The sequence below is a fragment of the Perissodus microlepis genome, chromosome 15, assembly GCF_051167445.1.
Source record: "Perissodus microlepis isolate ML-2025 ecotype Zambia chromosome 15, ASM5116744v1, whole genome shotgun sequence".
Classification (NCBI taxonomy): domain Eukaryota; kingdom Metazoa; phylum Chordata; class Actinopteri; order Cichliformes; family Cichlidae; genus Perissodus; species Perissodus microlepis.
The window spans coordinates 35472992-35500762 of NC_140475.1; the positions used below are offsets into that span (position 1 = coordinate 35472992).

Here is a 27771-nt window from a genome sequence, read left to right on the forward strand (position 1 = left end):
TGTAATTAAAGTTTAATATAGATAAAAAGTGTCAGGTTGCTTCCCACGCTTTCACGGTACAGCATTGATCATCAAGGATACCGACCCAAAAATACACTGGATCTTTTTGCAATTTTCCTGATTTGTGTGAATTTAGTAAGATTTTTAGAGGACACATCAAAAACAATTTTTTCCTTTCCCACTACCTGCATTTGTATATTTCACAGACAGTGGGACTGTGTTGTCTGTAAATCTGTTCTCTCCATACTGTACATGGGTTTTTGTGAGTAAACATGTGAATCTGCAGACCACAGTTTTCACCACGAAGCTAAAACAAAAACATTTTATCGCTTTCACAATTTAAAGTACACAGAGCTGACACTGTCTTGCTTTTTTTCCTGCTTCTGCCACCTACAGGAGTCTGGGAGTGCATTTCTCCAAGGTTCGTTCTTTGACTTTGGACACTTGGGAACCAGAACTGCTAAAGGTGAGTAAGAAGAAGGTTTACAAACAAATGCACATGAATGGTCTGCCTTGGTTACACGCACAGTTTTTATTTTGTTATCACTCTGCCTTTTAATAAGATCCATTAAGGATCAGGAAGAGTAACATATGGCTGGAGTAACATTAGTCCACTAATGTTAATTTACATGTTTTCCAGTTAATGTGTGAACTGGGCAACAAAGTAATCAACCAGATCTATGAAGCTCGGCGAGAGGAGCTTGGAGCAAGAAAACCACAGCCGGGAGATCCGAGGTACCGAGTTACAAGAGAGCATGCTTGTAATTTCAGACCAAAAAATTGCTTTTGTAACCTATTTTGTTTCCTAGTAAATTGTACTTATGACTCACTGACGGCCAACTTTCATTTTCACTTCATTCATAAATGAAATGTTTTTCTGGTTCGCTCACAGGCACGAGGTCGAGGCCTACATCAAAGCCAAGTATGTGGATCGTCGATTTGTACGCCGGCCGTCAGACGAGGAGCTTCGCAGCAAAGTGGTCTCTCTGAGCAAACAGGAGAAGAGGCTGAGCGGCAACTCTGAGCACATGCCACCAAAAGCGCCTCCACCCACACCAAAACTTCGACCTGGTTCGAATGCTTCAGGGCAGTCAGGTCAGTTCAAAGTAAATGAGAAACACAGCTTTAAACCAACAGTTAGCTTCGCTGCAAGCCTTCGAACTGTTAGTAGTCAGTGGATCATTGCCTCCAAAACATATTTTGTAATATTTTTTTATACTTTTTTTTTTTTTTTTTTTTTACATGTTGTTTTCTTTTTCATTTAAATGTATCTTTATCTTTTAATTAATTTCTTTTTATAGCACCCAAACAAAATTAATTAATCTGATTTCAGAGTTTGGTTGTTTCTCCCTCAGAATCAGAACTTTCTCCAGTAAAAACAAACAAACTAAATAAATACATCACATGAAGAAGGATTTGCTCGTGCGACGCTTCCTACCATGAAGAAGTGTCCACCCATCGGCATACTGCATGTTCTTTGTGAATAGCGTATGTCTCGGCTCTCTTTGCCTCCCATCGCTTTCCGTAGAGTCTGTCTCTTCCAGCGTCAGCCGAGCCAGTAGTCTAACTGTCTGTGCTTCCACCCTGCTTTTCCCCTTTCCCTAAATCTCTCTGTCCTTTCCTCCCCCTCTGGCTGTTCTGTGCTTCCAAACTAACCCCTGCCCTGACTGCCTCTCCCTATAACCCCACCCTGCCACTCAATTTACACCCTTCGCTCTCCAAACTCCCATCATCCCTTGCGTAGCTGCTGCCAGTGGTGCCGAGGCCCGCCGGGACTCTCTCTTCTGTCCTGACGAGCTTGACTCGCTCTTCTCCTACTTTGACACCTCCTCCAAGCTCAGGAGCAGTAAGTACTTAATGCTTAGTGTTTCGCTTGCTTTCCATCCCCTGTGTCCATTTGAAGTCACGGCGTTGGGCTGAGGACTAACAACTCTTCATCCTCCTCATTTCCTTCTTCATACGGACCGTGCTAATGAGCCATCCAGTCACGTTTTCCGTATTGCATTTTTTCTTTTGGACTGAGGGGTGGGGAGTGTTTCTCACACATGGTTTTGTTTAGTGTGTTGGTATTTTCGCATATATCTGTGTCATATTTTTGGTTTTTAGGGACCTGGAATTTAAGGTGAAGGCGGGGATCTGTCATCCGGTTCTCTTTCTCTTCCCACACTGTCGGCACCTTGAGTAAAAAATATTAGGAACACCTGCTGTTTCTGTTAATCAGGCTGAAATAAGTTTGAGAGGCCGAACACATTGATTGGCTACAAACAAGCTCTGATAAAAGTTACTTTCCACTGCCAGAAACAAGCAGCAGCAGCAGAGTGCTCCTTTTATTTCATACACTCAGCAAATATCTTCACGTTCTTCTACAAACAGTGACTCAGACTCTGTTTTACAGTAAAAAGTGCAGACAGCGGCATCCAGAACAGTGCTGATGGGAGCAGGGAGATGCTGGCCACCACCCCCTCCAATGACAGCCTGGCAGATGCAGGTAAGACGCACTCACCTCTGCTCTCTTTTGTGCTGAGACGCTGAGATTCTGAGAGAGAAATAGGGCATTATGCAATCATACATACACTGCTTTGTGTTGTAAGGCGTGTTGTAGAAGGTATAGTATTTTTCAGTTAGAAGGAAAATTACTTTGACTTCGCTCACACTCATCTTCTCATTTTCAGAACCCGCTGAGACTCCACCCATGCCCATGCCCGCCACACTGCCTCCTCCGTCACCCTGTAAGGAGATGGTTTTCTATGAGCCCAAGGAGTACAGCCCGGGTCTTCAGCTCTACTGGGCGTCCTGCGCCCGCAGCCTGCCGGACATGGCAGAGGCGCTAGCCCACGGAGCCGAGGTCAACTGGGTCAATACGGAGGAGGAAAAGAGGACCCCGCTGATCATGGCAGTGCAGGGGGTCAGTATGGCTACAGTAATTCAGCTTGGTACCATACATCGTTAAACTCAGTGGTCGGCAGATTTAAAACCTTTTCACCAGTTTTATGTCACACAGGTGGATGAAATAAAGTGTTGCCTGTCTTCGATGTCTGCGTCAAGTTTCAGCCAAATAATAAACTCGTAGCTTTTTCCTCTGTCGTAAAAGGCTCCTCTGCCTGCAGAGTGGGCGGGATTGGGGGTTGCGATTTACTAAATATCTACTTAATAATCTGTGAGGAGTTCGAATCTCACTGAACATCAATCTTAAGGTCAAGCTTTATGAATATCTTGTACAATAACTCAAGAAGGAAGTCACCTAGAAATTGGATATTAATGCCATACATGCATCTACCAGGAGCCTGCAGGGTAGCAGTGGTGAACGCCAGTATTATCTAGAGATACTCTAAAAATTACAGAGACGTTCTTATTTACTCGAGCATTTGACTTCATGGAAACGATATCACACCTGTTTAGTTTAATCCAGCTTTCCTTTAGTTTGGGTTTGAGACATTTGCAGATACTAATATCTATACTCCTCCATATTTACCTGTTAAAAGCATAGTGTGTGAATTAAAACAAATCTAGACCTAATGTGTTGTGCTTCTTGAAAGAAAGTCATGTGTCATTATAAACACCTGTAAATTTCAGGGGTCTCTGGTCACCTGTGAGTTTCTGCTCCAAAATGCAGCGAATGTGAACCAACAGGACGCTCAGGGCCGAGGACCCCTCCATCATGCCACCATGCTGGGACACACGGGGTTTGTTTCCACTTCTCCACCTTTATTACTACAAATGCAACACGGATTGTTTTACACTCAAAAAAAAAACAACTTGCATTTCCGTTGCAGGCAAGTGTGTTTATTCTTGAAACGAGGAGCGAATCAAAACGCTACAGACATTGAGGAGAAAACACCCCTGTCCATAGCGGTGGAGGCGGCCAACGCAGACATTGTCACGCTGTGAGTGTCGTGGTACTAATCTTAGATTACAGAGTGGATTGAGATGTGCTGTTACCTTTAATTCCCTGTTTCTTTATTCGCTCCCCAGGTTGCGACTAGCCAAGATGAACGAGGAGATGCGGGAGGCGGAGGGGCCCTACAGCCAGTCAGGTCAATATAACTCCAACAGCCCCACCGAGATGCAGTACAGGAAGTGCATGCAGGAGTTTATTAGCTTGCAGCTGGATGAATCTGAATAACCAGCCGCTGCCGTCAGCGTGTTGAGCCAACGACGCCTAGGAAACATAAAGTGTCGGAGTTGGGGTCAGCTGACTTAAAAGAGCACCACCCCCAATCATCCATTCTCAGGGGTATTGTTAAAAATTTGGGCGATTTCTTTATTGAGAGGAATTTAATCCTCTGGCCTATTTAAGTGAGCTGAGTCTAACTCTGCCAGCTGTGCTCGTGTGTCCTGCTGTTACAACTTCCTGCCAGGTGCTCCACCAGCTCTGCACCTTGTCCCTCAGCGGCAGGGTTAAAGCCATCGACTCTGGGCAGTATTAGAGTTTTTGTTCCAAACTGGAACATCCACCTTTTCCATTTAAGTGACTGTTACTCATGTCAAGTTACTGATAGCACAAAAATATTTTTCCTCGGTTTTAGAGGTGATTAGAAGGTAGGTTTTTGTTTTGTTTTGATTAAAGTAATTGTTATTTTTAAATTCCTGTTGTGTTTCTGCCAGCAGTCACAGTATCTTTGCAAAAAAATATATATATATATATATATACATATATAAATAAATAAATCTGCCCAGTAACTGCCACCAGTATCCAGTGACACTCAGACCTCAGAGGGAGGGCAGTTTCTACTACGGTATCTGGCAATAATCGAGACTTTTTGAATGATACTTTTTAAAATCGTCGTGAGAGGCGTGTCTGTAATCTTTTTCCTTTCCAACTGACCTTTCAGAAGTCATTTATGCACCTTCCTGTTAATGGTTATGCAACTGCTGTACCTTTTCCCATGACTGTATGGTTCTTATTTGAAGTCTTAACTGCTTGTCAAGTCCTGTTTACTTATTTAATGACGCATCTTTCTGGTGTTACATGACAGATGTTTTTAGAGCAGTTTTCTTTTCTAGAGATGACTCTAGTAAGTCTAGGTATTCTTACTGTACATGCTGTAAATGATGTTTTTAGAGTGACTCTGGTTGCACAGCAGTAAGTGCCATGAGGACTCTTGTGTTCGCATACTTTTCTTTTGAGTGTCTTGGTTGTAGTGTGCTTGCTCATTGCCCATAATCATGGGAAATCCAGAATTGTAAGACAAAAGGACTTTTAGAGCCCTTGCACTAATCGTCCTGAATGTTAGTGGATTTGAAGGTGGTACATCTCAAGCAGCAATAGTGCAATAGTCGTATCCACATGTAACCATGTATAGCTTTTGATCACCTGCTTGTCCTGGCTTATATTCACGTTAATCATTATGGGAGCTTTATTATTTAAAAAAAACCAAGCAAAGAAATTGTAAAAAAATCTAGGTATTTGAAATGAATGTAGACGGAGAGGAGGGTGAGGTTTGCTGTCAGGCAATGAATGATTGAACTGTACCCCAGTTTCATCCCACATCGTCTCTCTCATGCTGCCCCGCCTGCTCGTAGGGCACCGAAGCACTTTGATGAAACGGTCACTGAAAGAGCAGCGCCCCCTGCTGCAGGCAGAGCGTCAATGCAACGTTTCTAATCGCTGATTTGTGTGGATGTCCCTGGATGTTAGAGATCTCCTGGTGTTTAGTAGTTCTCTATGAAATGTTTGTGTGCGATTGTGGAGCAAAAGGATTTATTAATTTGTGTGTGCTGACACACAGGAAGAGGAGGGCTGAGCTCATTTCTTCTCGAAGAACGGAGCGTTTACACTAAGGGCGAAATGCACAGCTGGAGGAAGATGCACTGTTAGTAGCTGTTTGGACCTTACAACAAATAACTAGAAGTTCTTTTGTCTTGTTGTTGTTTATTTAATGGTTATTGATAGAGACTGATTTAGAAACTGCTGCTGATGCCGAACAGGTCAGCAGCAGGTTTGTTAGCAGTGATTGTGAGAGGATGTTTGTGTTGAGCAGAAAAGGAGATTTAAAAACATGTTTGGTACTCCAGCGTCTCTTCATCAGCACCCTCCAATCAGCTGATGAGTGCTGAGAGTGATGAGGGATATTCAGGGTTAATGAATGTGAGGGAGAGGTGACCTCATCAGTCCTCTGTTCCTTTTCTTTTCTCTTTAAAAAAGTTTTCTTCTCCGAGTGTTTGAAGTGCAGAGTCGTGGTTCTCGGTTTAATATTTCTTGGCATTCAAATGATTTTTAAAAATAATTTTACGATGTTTTTAAATACTATTCTTTTACAACATCATGTCGTGTTCTTAAAACCCCCCCAAAACAAGAAATTTACCCTTAAAACTGACTGAGAACCACTGATCTGATTAAGGTGGAATCTTCTTTTCTTCCTCCTAACACACTCTCACGTTCTCTTTTATGTAAATCTGTTCTGTCACTTTTTGTATTTTGCTTTTCTCACTCTCCTCCCCAGAGTTTGTGCCTTTCTTCTTTTCTCTCTTTCTTTGGGGTGCTGAGGCCAACACAACTGTATTTTTGTACATAAACTCCTGCACTTTAAACACAATACAGTTGTTGATGAAACAAACTTGCTGTCTGTGGGCTGTCTTTTCTCTCCGAGTCCGTGTCCTGTTGCTAACGAGGGCCTCGCTGACTGTTTCCTCAAACATTTGCCTTTTGCTTCTTCTGTCCTTCGCCTCTTTTCTCCCCTCTACATTGTTCTGTTTCATATTTCGCAACCACGCCAGCACTCTTAACAGGTATGGCTAATTATTTTTTCTTTTTCACTCTTGTTGACACTGATGACACTGTCGCTGCATGAGCCCCCTCCCCACTTCGCATAAAACTTTGCATGTTTTACCTGCTTTACATCTGCACAATGAGGGCGTTTGTGAAATTCCACTGCATTGGGGTTTATGATCACTGTAGTCTTGACAACTTGAAGACTTCGGCAGAATATGAATATGAAGGGGAATATGGGGAAAAGTTCAGCTATTTGTGAACATTGTTTAAACACCTGCCTCTACGCAGGAAACAAAACATTTGTGATACAGCAGAAGACACGAGATGGAGGATTTATTATTTCATGCAGCCCCGTCAATACTTTAGTTTATAGTGAACATAAGTTATGAGCAGTCCAGTAAACTGTTTTTTTTCCTTCGTAAATGTATCTACATTGAAGTGTTTTTGTCATAGACTGTATATAAAAGATGTACATAATTTCCGTAATTCTGTCTGGGTGAAGCTTGAGCTTAATTGAAACGTCTACGTCTGAGTCCTATGTAGAGTCTGTGCAGCTGGAGTCACAAAAACAGGCAGGCACGCAGACGTCTGGCCGTACCTTTGCGATAACTGTCTGATGATGAGGCTAAAAGTGAAACTGCAAACGTGGAAATTACAAAAACCACTTAAGTGGCACCTGTGTTCGGGGTAACATTGTTGCCACTACGTTGGCAATTAAGATTCTCTTACTGAATTGATCGTTTCTCTTTCATTTGATTTGCGATACAACAACAGAAGAAGTAGCTGGATGTGAATAGGAGGGAAGGATGGTACTAAACGGGCCAATCACAGTGCATTTCTAGGGAGGGGCACATCAGGTTACAGCGTAGGGTTTCGTGGCTGATTTAGACGACTTTGGTGAATCGTTGTAAAGCCTACCAAGTGGCAAGTGGCCGGCATGATTGCCAGTATTCAGGCCTGTGCTCGGGGATTATGTTGTGACTACTTTACAGTAACTCTGTGTTTTATATGCGGTGCCAGCTACAATAGAAGCAAATAAAATCCTGGCACCATTCTTTATTCCAGAGGCAAACATATTTGTTCCTTACGTTTTGGACTTTTTGTTCCTCATTTACGTTGCAATAGTTTCTGAGTCTCCCTCCAGGGATTTACTGAAATCTGCGAGTTATATTGAGGCAATAATTGTTTTTCTCTCACTGATGAATAAAAAAAGAAAGCGAGGTGGAAAAAGTGGCAGCAAATGCACAGAAGGAATTTACTGTACTGAACAGGCCAATAAATATCGTTGCAGCTGCTTTAACACGATGTACAGATGCATTTCTTGGAGGTGCACATCAGGTTCTGACGGCTAGATTTAACACAGACGTTGAGCGATATAGATTGGACCGCAAGGGTCTGTGGGGATGCCACGTTTCTGTCTGTTTTTTGTGACCACACAGACTCACCAACGAGGACTTTACAGTGCACCAGCTGCACGTGCGCCCCCCCAGGGAGTGGACTTAAAGTGGTCTTCAAAGAAGGATTCATTACTTCAGAGCTGTATAATCATATCTTAAGGCTGTGCAGATTTAACTCTGAAGCATAAATTCACTGCTTTGTGGAAGTACCTTAAACCGACATTCTTTCTAATGACCAGCAGGGGGCGACCCCTCTGGTTGCAAAAAACACTACTGTACAGAAGTGACCTTGATAATTGACTTGATGGTTTCAGTCGCTAGTTTTAAATCTTATTAATTACAAAATGATGTATTTTTGTAAATTATAATCCTTTTGTTTGTTTGTCTAGTTTTTTTTTTGTTTTGTTTTTTTAAAGGTCAAAATGTCCATCTTTCATATACAGTCTATGGTCTTACACTGTTTCCTAAGAAAATAAAAAAAGACAAGTTTTGTTACTCATGTCTTTTCTCCCCCGTGTTTTTACAGGAGATGAAACATACCAGGACATTTTCCAGGATTTCACCCACATGGCCTCCAATGACCCAGACAAGCTGAACCGCTACTAGCAGTACGACTCGCAGCGGCCGTGACGCTGCAGAGCTCCGTCCATCCGCGGTCAGAAGGGCTGTTTTCACAAAAACAAAAGTTGGAATGATGTCCACTTCGCATTCACACTCATTCAGAAACGGCCCATCAAAGCCAGCGACCGTATCTAATGTAGCCAAAGCTCCCTTTCATCAGTTCGTTTTCACCAAGGCGAGTGCTTCGTTCAAGTGAAGGGGAGCTTCAACAGTGGATTTTTTTTAAACTGTGCATGTTAATAGGATGTATAACAGTAAGTAAATGGTACAGTGTTAAAGCCTTTGGAAGGATTCACATAGTCTTAAATCCAATGATAATTACACTCAGACTGAATGTAAAGATGCCGTCAAGGCTGTCGCTTACTTTGACTGAGTTAAATGTTTGCTGTCACACTTTGTGACGGTGAAGGACACTTATTGGGTTTTTTTTTTAATAAAGTTAAAGTTGTGGTGCATCAGAGCTGCACAGAGAAGTAAGCCCACGGCAGACTTTTAAAGGCTTTGTTTCATGCTTTTTGTTAACCGCTTCCTCCTTTCATTGGGACTCTCTTAATGAGCTGCAGCATTTTTTTTAATGTAAGTTTTTCTTTAGAGAATCATCAGCAAGTGTATAAGTGTCCGTATGCTTTTATGTTAAATCACCACAGACGTTTACCAGTTTGGATGGTGGCTTTGAAGTGTACAGTGATCTCTGACAGCAGTAAACCCAGAATGAATTCACATGTAAGGTTAAATAGTTGATTTGACTTGATTTTTAAATGCTTTTCTTTTTTAGAAATGTAATTTCTCACAAGTACCTGCAGTGGTTTGAAAAACCATCGGTCATTATTGGGATGATTTGACTGTGTAGATACAGGCAACGCTTTATTTTATGGGTCAATAATTTTCCAGGTGTTTGTCGGTGTGACAGTGTAATGCTGTTTTTATTATAATGGCATTTTCCCAGAGTAGATCCATGAAAAGAAAAAAGAAAAAAGTTAATGCTGGTCAATCCTGCCATAGTCGAGTGGTTCAGCAGTCACAGCAGCTCGTCAGAAAAACAAAACATCCTCCTGCTGTTGTAAACCAGTCGGCTATCGATCGCTATAAAAGCCCTTTAATAAGACGACAGCAGCGCGCTGTGTTTTATAGCTTAGCAGTTGTCTGTAACGTATCTAATGCTGCAGCCACAAAAAAAAAAATGTGGCTGTACCAAAACGTTGCTGCGACTGTGTGCAATGAACTTGTTGCCTTTGAAATAGGTGTAGCTTTGAGGACGGGAAGAAGATGCTGGAGTCAGTCTGATATCAGTTTGTGATTGAATGGGGTCACGTTGGCAGGTGCATGAAATCGCTTACATTTGAAGCAGTAATTCTTCCATAAATAACGATGTAGTTGCTGCAGGACGGCAATTTAACTGCAAAATGACACAGGTGCTCAGCAGCCTTGCTTTGATATAGGAATATAACCACGGTACAACCGGTTTAGACCAGGTGAGTCAAGTTTCCTATTGTAAAGATGTGCATCACAGATGAGTCGCCCTCACCGGTGCAGACTGACTGTATCAACAGTTATTTGCAAACTCTCAGCAATCTGTCTGAGAGCGATTGCAGTCAGTCCGTGTCCCGGCTTTCTTTGGAGACACGCTCCCTCCCTCGTGGTCACCTAAAGGTTGAGGGTATTGCACGCTTGGTCTTTGACACCAAAAAATTCAGTGCAATCAACGTGCAACTGTTGGCTTTGTTTTTTCTTGCTTGGTTGCTGTTCGGTTTGGTCGTTACTGAAAAATGTGAATTCTCTGACCGGCTGACGAGTCGCTGTTGGCGGTCGCAAAGGCATCAGATAGCTCCTTGCAGTTGCTTTGGTTGCTAGTAGATTGCAATTGTCGTGGGTGGTGTATAGTCATCTGCAAACACCGCTGAGTTTTAGTGAAGCTCGAAAAAGGGCGACACAAACTAGATATGGAAGTTGTGCCTTACCACTGACTTATCATCGTTTCATTATTTTGGTCAGACTTTTTTCAAGATTTACTACCACTTCAAAAGTACTTAGCATCTGCTGTGCAGACTTCAACAACTGTGGCAATCCAAAGCAACTTTATATAATACGCATTTGTGGTCAATTTCGACTCACAACTGCCAGAAACCGCTCGGCAACTCATTGGGAAGTACACATTTGCCCCTGACAGCGTAACTAAAAAGCAGCAGAAAACTAAAAATTCTGAAAATGAGCATCTTCTTATTTCATTAATGAATCTATAAGCAATATCAGTGCTTTTCTTTCCAATTAATCTGCTGTGTGCGTGTTCAGACCAGCTGAATTCAGCACTGGACTGCTGTTTCCTGCCTCTAACAATATACAGAAGATGAGATTAAATATAGATCCACCGAATGGCTGTCGCTGAAGCACAGAGGCCGAGGTTTACTCAGACATGTAAATGGTGCACACCGTCTCTCATAGCTAATTAGGAGCAAACTACACCGACCCTTCAATGAAATTTGTTAGCAGGTTTCTGGGAATTGGACCTGTAAACTCAGAGCGATGCAGAGTAACCGGATGTGTTAGTGAGTAATGCACACGCTGTGAGACATTTGTTGTTTCCGTCCTCTCGTGTGTTGAGCTGAGACATTAACCTGATGGATCCAGTTTAGACGCCTCCGGGTGAGTTCAGTGAAATCTTCAAATACGACTTCTGCAACTTCACTGATGGAAGTTTTGTACTGTGAGTTTCTGTGTTCCTCGCTTCTCCTGCACTTCACTTCTGCTCTCTTTGAAAGTTACACGACATACAGTCAGATGTTAATCGCAGAGGAAACCTGGGGCTGATGAAACTTGGGATACAATTCTTGTACATTTTGTACAGATGCTTTTGAATTCTCCAGAGGACTGAAGTATAAAGTTAAAGGTACTTGAATCATTAAATAAGCTTTTGTATATGCTGTTCTTTGTATCGTTCAATAATTTTAGCCCCCTTTTTTTAAATTGCCTGTCTGTACACCAATATACATGTACTGTATGTTATACCTGTAATATGGAAGGATTTCAATACATACAGACTTGAGGATTCAGCTCAGTGTTGGTTCTTTTATTTTGAGTTCTTCATTTGACTTCATTAAAATCATCAAACAGCCGTTTGACACTGTTAACAGGTTATTGTACGACAGAGGTTTTCTTAACTCACAGCCTGCTCATGAAGAAAGAAAAAAACTTTTCTTTCCTTTTAAAATCAAACTAGACAACAATCCTAAATTCCACTCACGGTTGTTGGTGACAGCTGGACAGCTGGTCCAAGTGTGTCAGAAACTGCTGATCTGCTAGGACTTTTCTGCACAGCCATCTCTGGGGTTTTACAGGGGACGGTCTGAAAAAGTATCCAGCCAGTGGTAGTAGATGGCTGTAGAAAGGCAACAGCAATCTCAATAGCCACTTCTTACATTTAAAATATGCAGAAGACCATCTCTGAACACAATATGGTTAAACTGTGAAGCCGATGGGCTTAAGCAGCAGAAGACCACACCAGATGCCGCTCCTGTCGGCTAAGAAGAGGAGAGTGAGGCTACCATTTACACAATATTCATATGGTAGAGTCATGAAAAGCACTGATCCATCCTACTCGTGTCGTCAGTTCAGGCCCCTGCTCGTGGTGTAGTACTGTGGGGCATTTTTTTTTTTTTTTTTTTTTTTAGCACACTGGGCTTCTGAGTACCAGCTGAGAATCGTTTAAATCCTACATCCTTCCTCAGTGTTGTTGCTAAACACGTCCAGCTGTTAAGACCGTGTGTCCCATGGCTCCTTCTGGCTGGATAACACACCACCCCATAACATTACAGTGATTTCAAATGAACGGGAGATTCTCCTTATGAATTTACAGCAATGCTATCATGTCAACATCGATCAAAACCTGAGAGGGATGTTTCCAGCACCTTGTCAAATCTCTGCCATGACGAATTACAGCAGCTCAGAAACAGAAGCAGGTCCAACCAGTACTAGTAAGGGACCTATAAAGTGATTGAAGATGTCCTTAAAAGGTTTAAACAGACAAATGTAATAAATAACAACAATACTTCAAGCCCAAAGGACTTTTCTTCTTTCACAGGGACTCTTAAAGACACTCAGAGCGCGACAGAGACGCTCCTCTCGGCTGTTGTACGCTCGTTGTCGTGACACTGTCTTTGCTTTGGCCTATTATACTTTGCTTCCTGTAAAGAGGATAATCTGTGATTGGAGACAGCTTGATTACAAGATAATGAAGGGGGTCTAAAACTGATTTTGGAGAGCTGAGGCCCTGAGGCTTTGACTCGTTTGTCTTCTGATGTATAATTTCAGCTTATTTGCAGCTGCTTTTGTACTTCACGCTGAATGCGGGTGCCAGTCAATGACAAAAATAATCACACATGCTAATTTTCTGATTTTCAAATGCTGGATTTCGGTTATTTATTTATTTATTTTTTTTACAAAAAACAAGTGTCAAAGAAACAAGAATTTCAAAAGAAGACAAATATGTTGAAAATGGCAAAAATCCTGAAAATTTTCTCTGTTTATGACACAGCTTGTTAATAAACATCTGTCGATGTTCCTTTGATGGTAAGAGACGCAGCGATCGTGATTTCTCTTCTCTCTTCAGTCTCTTAACTGAAAAACTGAGTTGATTTGGTTTTCCCTGGAAAATCAAAATAAAGGGTCTAATCGGTCTGTCCAGCAGAGGGAGGGCCGCTCTGGGTGTTTACTCAGAGGTTAAACACTTGACCTGAAAAAGCAGCTCAGATGGTCTGTGCAGGTCTGAGTTTCTTAGTTTATTAACTTTATTAATTTGCACCAGATTTGAAGGCTTTAATCCTCACACGAGTCTCAGTGTGTTTGGTTACTTTATCACCTAAATTCAGAGTGCATAAAGACTGTTCATGCTGTCAGTTGCCCCTTCAGTGAAGTCATAAATCCATCCGGGTGCCAATCTCAACACAAGTCCATTACTGTGCGCCTCGGTCTCGGTCCACCTTTAATAATTACAGCACGTTTATTTCTGCAGCTGTTTTAAATGAAAGGCGTGCAGGCCAGTCATGCCCACCACTTCAGATGATTTATAGGTGTGTGTGTGTGTGTGTGTGTGTGTGTGAGATAGGCCAACCTATGTGTTTAGTCTGCTGCAAACTAATGTTCCTGCTTCTTCAGTAGTGTCTGCACCACCATCATTTAACTCCATTGTACCAGGCACTCTTCAGTTAAACATCTCAGAGGAACAAAGTGCACGAGTCCCTTTTAATATTGCCGCTGACCCAAGATCACCTTGCATCAGCTGTCCTGACTCTTCTAAAGCATCAGCCTGCTGTGCAGAGAAACTCCTACACCTTTTATAACCCAGGGTGAAACAGTGGCAAATGATAGAAATATGCTGTTCGGCTGTAGCTGCGGAGTAGGAGGAGACTGCAGCAGACTTTATTTGTGAATCATATTCCCAAAGTGGGCATTGTGAACCTTGCAGTTAATTTTCAGAAAGGAGTAGAAGCCTCACAAAACACTTATTCCTACTTGGAAGTCATGCTAGACTAGGTGGATGTGGATAGTGGCTGTAACTCTGTGCTACAGGTGACATTTCTGTTGTTTCCAAGTTGTAATTTTTTTTTTTTTTATGCAGCTTCTTCAGGATTAAAATCTACCACTGCACAGCTATAGCATAGGTGCACTCAGTAAAGACAAGTATTTACAGTAAAGATTCAGTAGGGTGCATTAACATGACAGCAAGAGTACTGACAGGGACTAGAAAGAGAGAGCATATTTCTCCTGTTTTGGCTTCCCTTCATTGGCTTCCTGTTAAGTCCAGAATTGAATTCAAAATCCTGCTCCTCACATACAAGGTCTTAAATAATCAGGCCCCATCTTATCTTAATGACCTTGTAGTACCATATCACCCTATTAGAGCACTTCGCTCTCGCTCTGCAGGCCTACTTGTTGTTCCTAGAGTATTTAAAAGTAGAATGGGAGGCAGAGCCTTCAGTTTTCAGGCCCCTCTTCTGTGGAACCAGCTTCCAGTTTGGATTCGGGAGACAGAAACTATCTCTACTTTTAAGATTAGGCTTAAAACTTTCCTTTTTGCTAAAGCATATAGTTAGGGCTGGACCAGGTGACCCTGAATCCTCCCTTAGTTATGCTGCAATAGACGTAGGCTGCCGGGGGATTCCCAAGATGCATTGAGTTTTTCCTTTCCAGTCACCTTTCTCACTCACTATGTATTAATAGACCTCTCTGCATTGAATCATATCTGTTATTAACCTCTGTCTCTCTTCCACAGCATGTCTTTTATCCTGTCTTCCTTCTGTCACCCCAACCGGTCGCAGCAGATGGCCGCCCCTCCCTGAGCCTGGTTCTGCCGGAGGTTTCTTCCTGTTAAAAGGGAGTTTTTCCTTCCCACTGTCGCCAAAGTGCTTGCTCATAGGGGGTCATATGATTGTTGGGTTTTTCTCTGTATCTATGAAGCGCCTTGAGGCGACTTTTGTTGTGATTTGGCGCTATATAAATAAAATTGAATTGAATTGAATTGAATGATGGCATCACACAGTGGCTGCAGATTTCTTGACTCCACATCCATGATGTGAATCTCCTGTTCTGCCACATTTTAAAGGGGCTCTACTGGTCTGAGATCTGGTGACTGTGGAGGCCATTTGAGTACAAACTCACTGTGTTGCTCAAGAAAGCAGTTTGTGATTAATGAGATTGCTGACATGGCACGTTATCCTGCTGGAAGCAGCCATCAATAGATTTGATTCAATTACAATTGATTCAACTGATATAAAGCCAAATCACAACAACAGTCATCTCAAAGCGCTTTATATTGTAAAGTAGAGACCCTACAATAATACAGAGAAAACCCAACAATCAGACGAGCCCCTGGGAGAAAGCTCTTGGTGGCAGGGGAAAGGAAAAACTCCCTTTTAACAGGAAGAAACCTCTGGAAGAACCAGGCTCAGGGAGGGGCGGGGCCATCTGCTGTGACCGGTTTGGGATGAGGGCGGGAAGTTGGGACATAAAGGGATGGAGATGGTCAGCTTGTAGCCTGGTACCCCATAATCACTGACCAGACCCTTTTGCATCTTACCTCTTATTAGCACCCCTCCCACTCATCTCCTGTATAGATAACATTCTTTTAGGTGGCTCTGAATTGGTTTACCTACCCACACCCACTCTCTGTCTCTGTAAACCCACAATGTCCTGGTATAAACACACCACCACAGCAAACTAAAGGAAAATAGGACTTATTTGAGTCAGCTCAAAGCAGTCCGGCCACCCTCCTTGGCCTCTGGCGCCAGCGATGCATTTTTACCCAGAGAACTGCTGCTTGGTTAGATGATAAACCCCAGAGATGGTAGTGTGGGAAAATCCCAGTTGATAGCTTCCTGTATATTTATAAATCCCTGCTGCATGTCATTAAACTCTATCCTCTCTCTCATACTGTGGGTTTTGTCTCTATCTTATCTTTTTTCACCCTCTTCTCTTTCCCTTCAACCCCCAGCGGCTGCTCCTCCCTGAGCCTGGTTGTGCTGGAGGTTTTTTCCTCTGGAAAGGGAGTTTTTCTTTCCAGCTGAGAGTGCTCATAGGGCAGTGGTTCCCAAACTTTTTTTGCTGGGCCCCCCTTTGTTTTACAAGAAAAATACCCCCCCCCCCCCCCCTCGCGCACGCACGCACACGCACAAAAACATCCTCCAACCACACACGCCCATATTTGCGGTTTATTTCACACCTCAAACATTTAGTAAACAATTAAGCAAATACAAGTAATCTCCAATAAATTAAACTACTAACTCTTTTACGCTACGTCCGCACCTACACGGGTGATTTTGAAAACTGTTTCGTTCACACGTAAACAGCGTTTCGAATCACTGAAAACTGAGATTTTTAAAAACCCCTTTTTGGGTTTATGTGTGGACGAGGAATACAGAGTTCGTCATGCAACATCAAAGGTATGTGCCTTTTTTCACGTCACGCTGTGCGCCACGTTATTGTTTACATGAGATGAATCGTAGAATAGCAGATAAACAGTATTTTGTCAGATTAACAGTATTTTGTCTCTATCTGCAGTGTTTACATGCTTACACACACACATGCAGTTACTGTCCCTCCATTTAGAAAGGCAGAGGCTTCACGTGTGATTATTTTACGTGTAGTTGTTTTGTTCCTGTGTAATAATATTCAACATTGCTATCAATACATTTTTCAAAAATGTCTCTCTGTGCAAAATGGGTTCAAAAACATAAACAGCTGTGGGATCCTGTTTGTTCGTGATTTGAACCGAGGGAACAAATCCTGGCAGGATCAGCCTGATATTATCCCGCTGTAACTTTACTGTATAAAGAGCTAACATCTCAAGAATGTGGGATACTGTTTGTCCGTGATTTGAAGAGCCCAGCGCTGCTCCCTACACAGTTCAATTCAATTTTCAATTCAATTCAATTTTATTTATATAGCGCCAAATCACAACAAAAGTCGCCTCAAGGCGACTTTTGTTGTGATTTGGCGCAGGGAAAACCAATCCTGCAGGGAGACCTACCTCGGCACTTGTGCAGGTGAAGCCAAAGGGAAGATTTGCTTCACCAGATTTTCTAGTCTTTGGCTTAGAATGAAGTTGGTTTGGAAACATATTCAGCGATGCTTCATCTCCTGCTTTGCATTTGTGTGGGAGCCCCGTGCTGGCTACTACTACTTTTTTTTCCCCTTCCCCCCCCCCTTCCCCCCCTTCAATGGCTCTGCGCCCCGCACTTTGGGAAGGTCTGTCATAGGGGATCATAGGGCCTTACCTCTAATATACTAGCTCACAGCTATGTGGATGGTGATTTTAGCATTGTGTGTTTTCCCGTTAAGCCGTCAAGAGATGCTTAATCCATCTACTTGTTGCAGTTAACAAACATGACTTGATTTTAAAGGTCACCTAATGCCTGCCTATGTGCAAGGCTCACTGGCGCTTGATCTGCAAACGTGCCACTGAGCCTTTTCCAGGAAGTCTGCGGTCTGCTCGCCTGTGGGGAAATGAAGAGCCGCCGCTGGAGACGTTACCCTCTATAAAAACACCATGTGAACAAACGCTAAGAAGGCCAAGAGCCATCAACGCTGCCAGGGACTGAACTTGTGAAGATATTCATGTTAACAAGTCACCAGGTCCAGTGGTGACTGAAGACTTATTTTGTTCAAAAAAGTGGAAAACGCCAGTAGAGTGAGTCATTCAGTTCCAATGCAAAAAAACCCCAAAGTGTTGAATTAAGCAATAGGCTGTGATTGCTTCTCTTCTATCTGACACTTTAATGAAAATAACAACTGACTATTGAGGCTGCTTCTTTGAGCTGTTTTTCCTTTCCATCACATCACTTTTGAGCTTTTGCTGTGGAACAAGAGGACGATGAACAGGAAAGAAGCAGCGGCATCATCAGGGTGCTCAAATATCATCACTCAGTCACATGGTACCAACACGGCACATTTAGGCATGGTTAAGATGAGCTCCTGAAGTTTAAACTGAGCATCCGAACGGGAAAGGCTTGCTCGTCTGATGGGAATTTTACACACAACCATCTCCAGGGTTTACAGAGCACAGTCTGAAAAAGAGAAAACATCCTGTTCTCTGAGTGAGAATGCCTTGTTGATACCAGAGGTCTGAGGAGAATGACCAGATTGCTTCAAGCTGACAGGAAGGCAACTGTAACGTATCCACTCAAAACAGCTGAGATCTGCAGAAGAGCATCTCCAAATGCACAGAAATGGTCTACAGCAGCAGAAGACCACGCCTGGTGGTACTCCTGTTAGCTAAGGATGGGAATCTGTGGCTAAAATTTACACAGACTAACCAAAGTAGAATGTTAGAAGATTTCTGCTGTGATATTTAGATCAGAACGTGGTGTAAACAACATTACAGTACAGTATGGATCTATCTTGCCTTGTATCAAAGGCTTCTGGTGCATGATCTGAAATCTGCAGCGACTGTGTGATGCTATGGAGAAAAATCTCTGAGAAATGTCCGCAGCACCTTGTTGAATCTATGCTACAAATACACAGCATCAAGGTGTACCTGATAAAGTATCCAATGTACAACAGACAGATCTGTGAGTGTGGACACTGGGATCAAGTCTTCAGATGTTTAATGTCTTGTCTCTTAAATTATGTCCCAGTGGAAACAATGCACACTAAGAAATTGTTCTACTTAAGTTTTTCTAGTGACTTGATTTCAGTCTGCGGTGACTGTTGCAACACTTCGGCTCCACCTCTGGTTTATAAAATCTCTGGGAAGCAGACCAGAAAAATAAGAAGCATGAGGCTGAAAAAGTCACGTAGATCGCATTTATTCTTTTGTGTTTCTGAACAGTGAAGCTGCCTGGAAGGATAAAATGTTTGAGAGATGCGTCTTGGCAGCCTCTGAGAAAAGAAAGCTTCTCAAAGTGAAGTAGGCTGAAGAAAAGCCATCGTTCCGCCAGAAATACTTCAGTGCTGCACAGAACAATTGTGGCCTCCAAATCCTCAGGCATGAGCACTAAATGTTTACTCCACCCGTGCTCACACTGAACAGACGGGGGGTTCAGGTTTCATATTTTGGAGCGGCCTTGTGCTGAGAATCCAAACAGTCCTGCCTGTATTCCCTAAATGCTGATGATGAATGGGCAGACGGCATGAATAGGCTCAGTGTTATAAGCACATGGTCATACCGCGAAATCCTCCACCGCCTCTGAATGACCAAAGGGGGGCAGGGGGTGGATGGGTGAGGAGGAGGTGGTGGTGTCTGAGGTGTGAGACAATGTGCAGTGATGTGCTGTACCATGCACCACCCTCACCGGCCTGCAGGTCTGCGCTCCACTCTCCAGAGCTTGTGCTTGTTTAGGTTATGTCTCCTCAGCCTGTGTTCCCAGAGTGAGCTGACCCGGCTGCCTCCGCTCGATTTTTTACCTTCCTATTATGTTCAGTTCAGTTTTCTTTTTTATCCTAAGTGAAGCTTCCCCAGAGACGGCACAGTGAGCAGTCGGGCTTTCCAGCAGCTGGGGAATACGAGCCGCCTGCTGCTGCTAGCGCAGCACCACCATCACCATCAGGTCTGGTATCCAGCTGTTCGGACACCCAGAGGACAGCTGCAGGGAACTCAGTGCAAGGGTGCTCAGCCTGTGAGTGTTTAGGCAGTGGGAGGAAAGAGGCCAGATACTCATTGAATTCCCAAAAGCAGCTGGGAGCAAAGTACCCAAGCTCTTCCCAGTAAACAGGTACTGGTGCGGATATTTAAACAAGATTCACTGCAAGAAAAATCCAAAATCAGGACCTCAATGAATCCATGCTTCTTGTACTGTCTTTGCAGTAAATCCCGAGCCATTGGAGAGCAACATCACAGTACATTTATTGTTTAATCCATTAGATTAAAGACCAATCCATGAAAAGGGTCGAGGCCTGTTGATTCTGTAAACATATAAATCACACTGTGATGTGTCTCCTTCCCTGATATCAGAGTATTTGTTGGGAGGAAAGCCCATGTTACGAGTGGGGGTAACCCCACCTCAGCAGATCAGGATCCGGAGCTTCATGCAGTTCTCATCAGCTGTGGAAAGTGTGCTCGGAGAGGGTGATTAATCAGTGAAGTGTTGCTCAGGGATGAGACTTGCTACTTGTCCTGCCCAGCTGTTGCTGACGGTTTCCAGCCATGTTGGAGAGCATTGTTTAACTCTTGAAACTGTTTTGACATGAGTCACCTATTGGGGTCCAGCAGGGCCAAACGAGTATCAACACGGTAAACTTTAGTGGCTCGGGCATGGCACGTGACAACGAGACCCAGAACTTGCTGTACCCACATGGGTATCCTGTGCAGTAACCTGTTAATTTGCTCAGTCGGTCTGTCTGCGCTGAGACGTGGTTCATGCCAATTGCACTTCTTACACAAGATTTCTTGTAAACTCCAGCACTCTAGCACTTAGGTGAGCTCTTATCAAGCACGGCCTGTTTCTGTAGCTGACACTGAAAAATTATGCAATTTTGTGAAATTGCTCAACTCCACATATGGTGCTATGAAAGCCTTTCATAATTTCTTAGTTTTTTTGCATATTTGTCACACATCCATGCTTCACATTATCAAACAGGGTTTAATATTACACAAAGATTTCCTGATTAAATACAAATGTGCTGAGTAAAAATGATGATGTCGGTTATTAAAGAGGAATGAACCATTCGGAGGTGGACTTGCTGGTGTGTTTTGGATCACAGTCCTGCTGCAGTGTGCTTGAGCTTCAGGGCTCAAACAGACTATCAGGATTTTCTGTCAGAGAGCAACATTCATGGTTACATCAGTTATGGCATGTCGTCCTAAAGCAGCAAAGCAGCACGAGACCGTCACGCTACTACATCCATGTGCCTTTTCTGAAATGCTGTGTTAGTTTTATGCTGGATATGATGGGACTCAGACCTTCCAAAACACCAACTTTTGTCTCATCAGTCCACAGAATATTTCCCCCAAAGTCTTGGGAGATCATCGAGGTATTTTTTGGCAAATATGAGACGAACCTTTGTCCTTTTTTTTGGTCAGCAGGGGTTTTCTCCTTGGATTTCTCCCATGGACGCCATTTTTGCCCATTTTCTCTTTTGTAGTTGAATAATGAACTCTGACCTTAACAGAGGAGGGATGAAACAAAGTACAAATACTTTGTTACCGGTGAACATCCAGGGAGTGGAAAGTGAGATATTGGACTCTTATAGGTACCTGGGTGTTCACCTGAATAATAAACTGGACTGTAGCCACAACACTGATGCTCTTTACAGGAAGGGTCAGAGCCGGCTCTGTTCTGGGATGCACCCTGGACCCAGTGCAGGTGGTGGGAGACAGAAGGACTCTGGCCAAAACAACATCTCTGATGGACACAGTCTCCCACCCCATGCATGTAAATGTTGCTGAACTGCAGAGCTCCTTCAGTGACAGACTGCTGCATCCTCAATGCATGAAGCAGCGTTTCCGCAGGTCCTTCCTCCCTGCAGCTGTCAGACTGTACAATCAGAACTGCTCCCAACAAACATAGATGTTTATATCAGCGCTGTAACTTGCACTAATTAACCGAACAACTACTACTATTATAACTTGCACATTACTTTTCTCAGTTTATATATGCTAACTTATTGGAAGTTACACGTTTACTTTTTAATGCACAGGTACAATACACAATCTGTAATTTTCTGATTATTCTAAATGTTCTTAACTTTTTAAACATTTTTCAGTGTCCTGCTCTGTTTGCACACTACACCCTGGGTTTACCACTTATCTGTACTTTCATTTTAATAACTGTACAGTACTCTGATTCGGTAACTAATGTCCATGATGTAAATATGTAAAAATTGTGTGTGTTTCTGTCCTGTGTCCTGTTCTGTTTGTATATATGGTTTTTGCTGCTGTTAGAACCAAATTTCCCCTTGTGGGACAATTAAAGGATTATTCTATTCTATTCTATTCTATTCTATTCTATTCTATTTGTTACTGTACTTAAGTACAATTTTCAGGTATCTGTACTTTACTTGAGTATTTATTTTTGTGACTCACTACATTTTTAAATAAATATCTGAACTTTCTAGTAGTTACATTTTCAGAAAACTCCTGATACTTTTGCTTTAACACATTTTTCGGGCGCTCATTATTTGTTACTGCCGGCCTTACAAACGTCAAACCGATTTGCGCTCTAATAGTGACAAATGAAAGGCAGTCCTGTTCGTGTACATGTAAGTCCTATTTTTAAAAGTCAGATATTTGTCGGTTGTCATTTGCCCCGCTTTGTTACCTCAACTGCAACTCCCTTTGCCAGGGCCTCCAATCTGCCCTTCATAAACTACAACAGCGGCACGCCTTTCAACTGGTACTAGAAGGTTTGATTCCATTACCCCGATCCTTGCTGACTGGCTGCCCATCAAATATCGGATTGATTTTAAGATTTTATTGCTTACATTCAAAATCGTAAATAATGTTGCGCCGTGCTATTTAACTGAACTTCTCAGCCTGTAGCTCCCAGGAGAGCATTTCGACCATCGAATCAAATGCTCTTGGTGCAACCTCGGTCCCGGCTGAAAACCAGAGGTGATCGTGCCTTTGCCATTGCTGCACCGAACCTCTGGAACAGTCTTCCAGCTCATATTCGCTCATCAGAATCTATTCAGTCTTTTAAAACTTGATTGAAAATATATTTAATTGATCTTGCATTTTAGATTAGTTAGTGATTTATCGCATGTACACGTTGTACTTTTATTGCATTTGTATGTAATTTTAAAGCTACTGGGTTTTCCAGTTGATATTTCTGGGTTAATTTTACCTAACCTTTACACTAGGTGTGAAATATTTCTTTTAACATAGTACTCACGGGTTAATTAGTGCTTTGTTTTCTCTGGAAATGTATTTGTACTCTGTGTATCTGCACCCATATTTAATTTTATTTCATATTTTTTATTATTGAGAAGCACTTTGGAGTACCTCTGGTCTTTTAAATGTGCTATATAAATAAAGTATTGATTGATTGATATTATCTGCACATGATGTGGTCATTTTTTTTATTCATGTGCTGCAAAACAAACTGAGGTATGCTAACTTTGTGTTATTACTTAGAGTAGATTTCAGAACCTGTACTTTTTCACTTTTACTTGAGTAAAGAAGGGGAATCAGTACTTCACCTGTTACTGGAGTATTTTTAACACTAGTATCTGTACTTCTACTTTAGCACATAAGGTCTGTGCTTGAGATTGAGACCTGCGGTTCTTTAGGATTTGTTCTGGGTTATTTTGTGACTTCCTGATTGTAAGTAAGTAAAAAAAGTAAGTAAAATTTATTTATATAGCGCTTTTCACAGATAAAAATCACAAAGTGCTTTACAACACAGGAAATGGAAATATAAAAACAATATAACAGTAAATAAAACAATGTAAAACAATAAAAGTGTCGTTGATGCACTCTTGGAGTAATTTAGGCTGGACACTCCCGGGAAGGGTCACCACTATTCCAAGTTTTTCCATTTGTAGATAATATCTCTCACTGTGGTTTGCTGGAGTCCTAAAGTCTCAGAAATGGCTTTGTGGCTTTGTTTCTATAGATTGTGGCATGATGTGTTACTTTTTGATGTGTTGTAGTTTTTTTCCCCGTAATAAATAAAATGATAATTTAAAAATTTTAAAGATGTTTTATAAGTAAATATGACAAATACGGGAAAAAAAATCAGGAAGGGGGCAAATACTGTATTATGGCATTGTAGCTTTTTACTGTTCAAAAATGTATTTAATTTAAAGCCAAAAAATGTAATTAATGAATTAAATGTAATCATCAAAGTCAAACAAAAGTAGTAATCTGAAGTCAACGTGAGAATGAATCATAAACAAAGTATTTGGTTGAAATAAGGAGGGGAACAAAGTAGAAATATTGCAATATTTAAAACCAGCCACAATCATTAACAGAGACACAAACAACACATCAATATGGACAACATGGCTGAACTGAACAACAACCAGGTGTTTTGTAAAAGGACATCAAACCTAAAGAAGAAAGAAAACCCTGATTTAATTTACCAGAAACGATAACAGGCGAGGTGGAGAACGCTGCTCATGTCATTGCAATGCAGTTGTGTTTTTGGCATTCATGTGCTGTCAGTTTAACACATACCGTACAATTTTACAATTTGCAGATCAGTGCATACTTCAGACGCAGTTATTTAATGTCCAAAGTTAAATCCTTTGCAAAAATATCCCGTTCACTGATGTGCTATTTTCAGTTTTCACTTTATCATGATTTTTGTTTTAAAAAAGAATTAAACCTTCAAATCAGAGATATTTATGATCAGTTAGGTGACAGAATTTAATTTCCTCGTTGAGTAATTGATGACCTTATGTGCTAAAGTAGAAGTACAGATACTAGTGTTAAAAATACTCCAGTAACAGGTGAAGTACTGATTCCCCTTCTTTACTCAAGTAAAAGTGAAAAAGTACAGGTTCTGAAATCTACTCTAAGTAATTGATGCTAGGGCTTAATTTTTAAACCCTAGCATTGATTTACGATTTTCCCTTTTCTCTTCAAACCGACATTAGGCAATGGAATAAATAAGCAGGCACAACACAGTTACACTGTTTATGAAAGCCAGCTGCGATTATCATTGTTGGAGGTCTTTCGCTTGCACCATCAGAGATAGAAGGACATTTATGAGCTGCAGGCCGCTGAGGCCAAAATCCACAACATCCCAGGTTTGTCCAGTGTGAACATCCGGAACGCCATCATGGACCACCGGCACATCACTCGCTGGCCATTTAGTCCAGCCAAGAACTGTGTGGTACCTCGATCCCGTCCGCTCACAGACCAGACCGACGAGCTCTCTCCGGTGGGTCTGCTTGTTTGCTTTAACAGCTTGCTAACCCTGCATCCTTTCATCAGCAGTCACCATCGCTGCATCCACAGACGGTGACTTCATGCTCCGTCTGCTCACTCTTCTCCTCTTCCTCAGCAGCTGGTTTACCAGTTCGCTGACAGACATTAACTTGGACTGCATGAATGGGGATCACTTTTTCCTTGTATGGTTCTTTATAGTTGTACTCATCGAGGAATTCAGACTCCAGACTTTATTCCACACTTTCCCAGAGGTCAGAGGAAATTTTTGTTGTTGTTGTTTTGTAAGCACAAAGCCAAAGGTTTGAGCCTCACAATGACTGGTTTTAGTTTCAAGTAAAAGAAATATAATGATAAGTACAGCCCAGATCAAAGGTTTAAGACCACTCGAGAAATAGCAAAAAAATCATATTTTGCATGGTTGGATCTTGACAAGGTTCCAAGCCGAGCTTCAACAAGAAATGGGAATGAGACAAAACATTTTTTGAGCATGCAATTTATTGAAAATGTTCCCTTTTTAAATGTAGTCGGGTTGTTGAACTGCACGCCATCGCTGCTGAGGTAGGACGCAGTAAGAGAGTTACTTGGAATTTCTTAAATGATCTTAAAGGGTTATGGAACAAAAACATCAAGTGGAAGACCCAAAAAAATTTCACCAGCACTGAGCCGTCAAGACACTGGATGATCCTCGACCCAAATTAAGGCCGTTACTGGTGCTGACTGCAGCCCCGTAACCATCAGACGGCATCAGAGACTGAAGAGCTTCGAAAACAAAACACGTCTTCAAAGGCCTCGTCTCCTTGAACGCCACAGAACCGACCGTTTGGACAAGAGAGCACCAAACATGTGACATTGAAAGGTGGAAGAAAGTTTTATTCTCTTTTGAGAAAAAAATGTAACCTTGATGGTTTCCAACGTTACTGACAGGACAAGCAGATTCCACCTGAGATGTTTTCTATGCTCCTTCAGTGGAACAATGGAGCTTCAGGAGGTGCAGGGGCGTCAAACAGCTGCTGGCTATGTCCAGATGTTGCAGAGAGCATCCTCGTGACTGAGGGCCCTCGTCTGTGTGGTAGCAGCTGGGTTTTTCACCAGGACAGCGCTACAGTACACAATGCCTGCAGGACAAAGGACTTCTTCCAGGAGAATAACATCACTCTTTTGGACCATCCCGCATGTTCTCCTGAGTTCATGTTTTTTTTGAGGTGTGGTCCTAAAATTTTGATCAGCTGTCAAACAGCTTGTTTCAGTTTAAGCTTGTTTTCAATAAATTGCATAATCATGTTTTTATGTGTCACTCCCATTTCTTCTTGTTGCATGTTGAAGCTCTACTTGGAATCTTGTTAAGATCCAAACATGCAAAATATGTTGTTTGTTTTGTGCCATTTTTCAAGTCGTCTTAAACTTTTGATCAGGACTTAGAAGCATTTTAAAAAACAGCCTGCATTTGAGATTTTCCAACATTTATGCTGTTACTTTTCCAACTTTAGGTCTAATTTACCAGTTCTAAGTAATACCTAAACTACACATACAAATGAGCAAAAACTGGCAGGACTATAGGAAGCAAGAAATAAATCATACTGTATTCTTGAGTAATAAAAATTATTATATAGCATTTTAAATGAAATCAGATATAAATGATGCGTTGAATATTTTTAATGTAACAACATGTAATGACTACCTTTGGTTTTTTATTTATTTATTTAAGTGGAGAGAACAAACAATGTTCTCCTTCTCACACTGTAATTACACAGCAGTGTTAGAGGTGAAGGCTGTATTATAGAGTGTATAACCTCCCATTCTTAGCTTGCAGTTTTTGAATATCTTGTATATTTTTTTTCAATTATTAAGTATTACACCTGTACACCTATAATACCTGCCTGGGGCGATTCTAGAATCAGAGCTTTGGGGGTGCTGAAGCACCTGATACCTGCTAATATCTCATAAACATTAGAGCTAATAGTAAATGAATCTATCTGTATCTCTATTTCGACACTTGTTTTTACACTTCTGCTGCATGCATGCTGCTATGACAAATCAATTTCCCCTCTGGGATTAATAAAATTTCTCTGATCTGATGTGAATACAATGTAAGACGGGAGGTTTGAATACTTTATAATACAGCCTGCAACTCCTAATCATAATGTGGGAAGTAGAAAATGATTTGCATTTTTTCAAAATCCCTCAGAGGCCTTCATAAACTAAAACTAAAATCATGATATAATATTTTTAATTTTCCTTAAAACAGCCATTTGTTACATCCTTATTCTTCTGCACCCACTCTTAAGTAGTTTTCTGAACATTACTGAATTTGTGGGAAATGTTGGGAAACTACGGAATGATTGTGAAGTGTCACTCGAAGAAGCGTCACATAAACATCTGTTTTTTGCCTTCGTTTTTATTAAATAAATGATGGCATGTTTTGTAGTGCTTCTGAGGCTGCCCTTACCTTATTTGAAGATCTGCTAGTGTCCTGATGAGAGCGTGGGCTTTGTGTCGCTCACAGTGGGCACGTTTTCATGCTTTTTACTGACTTCCAGCACTTTGAAAACTCAGGAATATTTCCATCGGGAACAGCCAACGATGACGGGAAGCTTCAGAGTATTCCCGTGTAGGTGAGAAAATGATTTGAATCGGCTGTTAGATTTTAAGGGAAAGAACCTGAGGAATGAGGAGGAAGTGCCTGCATCAAAGAAAAAGTATGAGAAGAATGAAGTGTGGCA

General features: G+C 41.8%; 1 protein-coding gene across 2 annotated transcripts in view; it reads left to right on the forward strand.

Moving 5' to 3' along the window:
* The window catches only part of LOC146372570 (arf-GAP with coiled-coil, ANK repeat and PH domain-containing protein 2-like), a 50654-nt gene extending 38877 nt beyond the window's left edge, over window positions 1-11777 (forward strand). Inside the window, exons 16-25 of one of the 2 annotated variants that reach the window (XM_084954101.1) lie at window positions 397-466; window positions 641-735; window positions 893-1095; window positions 1745-1846; window positions 2396-2488; window positions 2673-2905; window positions 3574-3683; window positions 3774-3884; window positions 3973-4034; window positions 8636-11777. In XM_084954101.1, the coding sequence (XP_084810227.1) occupies window positions 397-466; window positions 641-735; window positions 893-1095; window positions 1745-1846; window positions 2396-2488; window positions 2673-2905; window positions 3574-3683; window positions 3774-3884; window positions 3973-4034; window positions 8636-8715 (1159 nt within the window). In that variant the 3' untranslated portion in view covers window positions 8716-11777. Of the gene's footprint in view, window positions 1-396; window positions 467-640; window positions 736-892; window positions 1096-1744; window positions 1847-2395; window positions 2489-2672; window positions 2906-3573; window positions 3684-3773; window positions 3885-3972; window positions 6558-8635 lie in introns of those variants that run through there. The other variant, XM_084954099.1, reaches the window with a different exon arrangement.
* Window positions 11778-27771: the final 15994 nt, after the last annotated feature.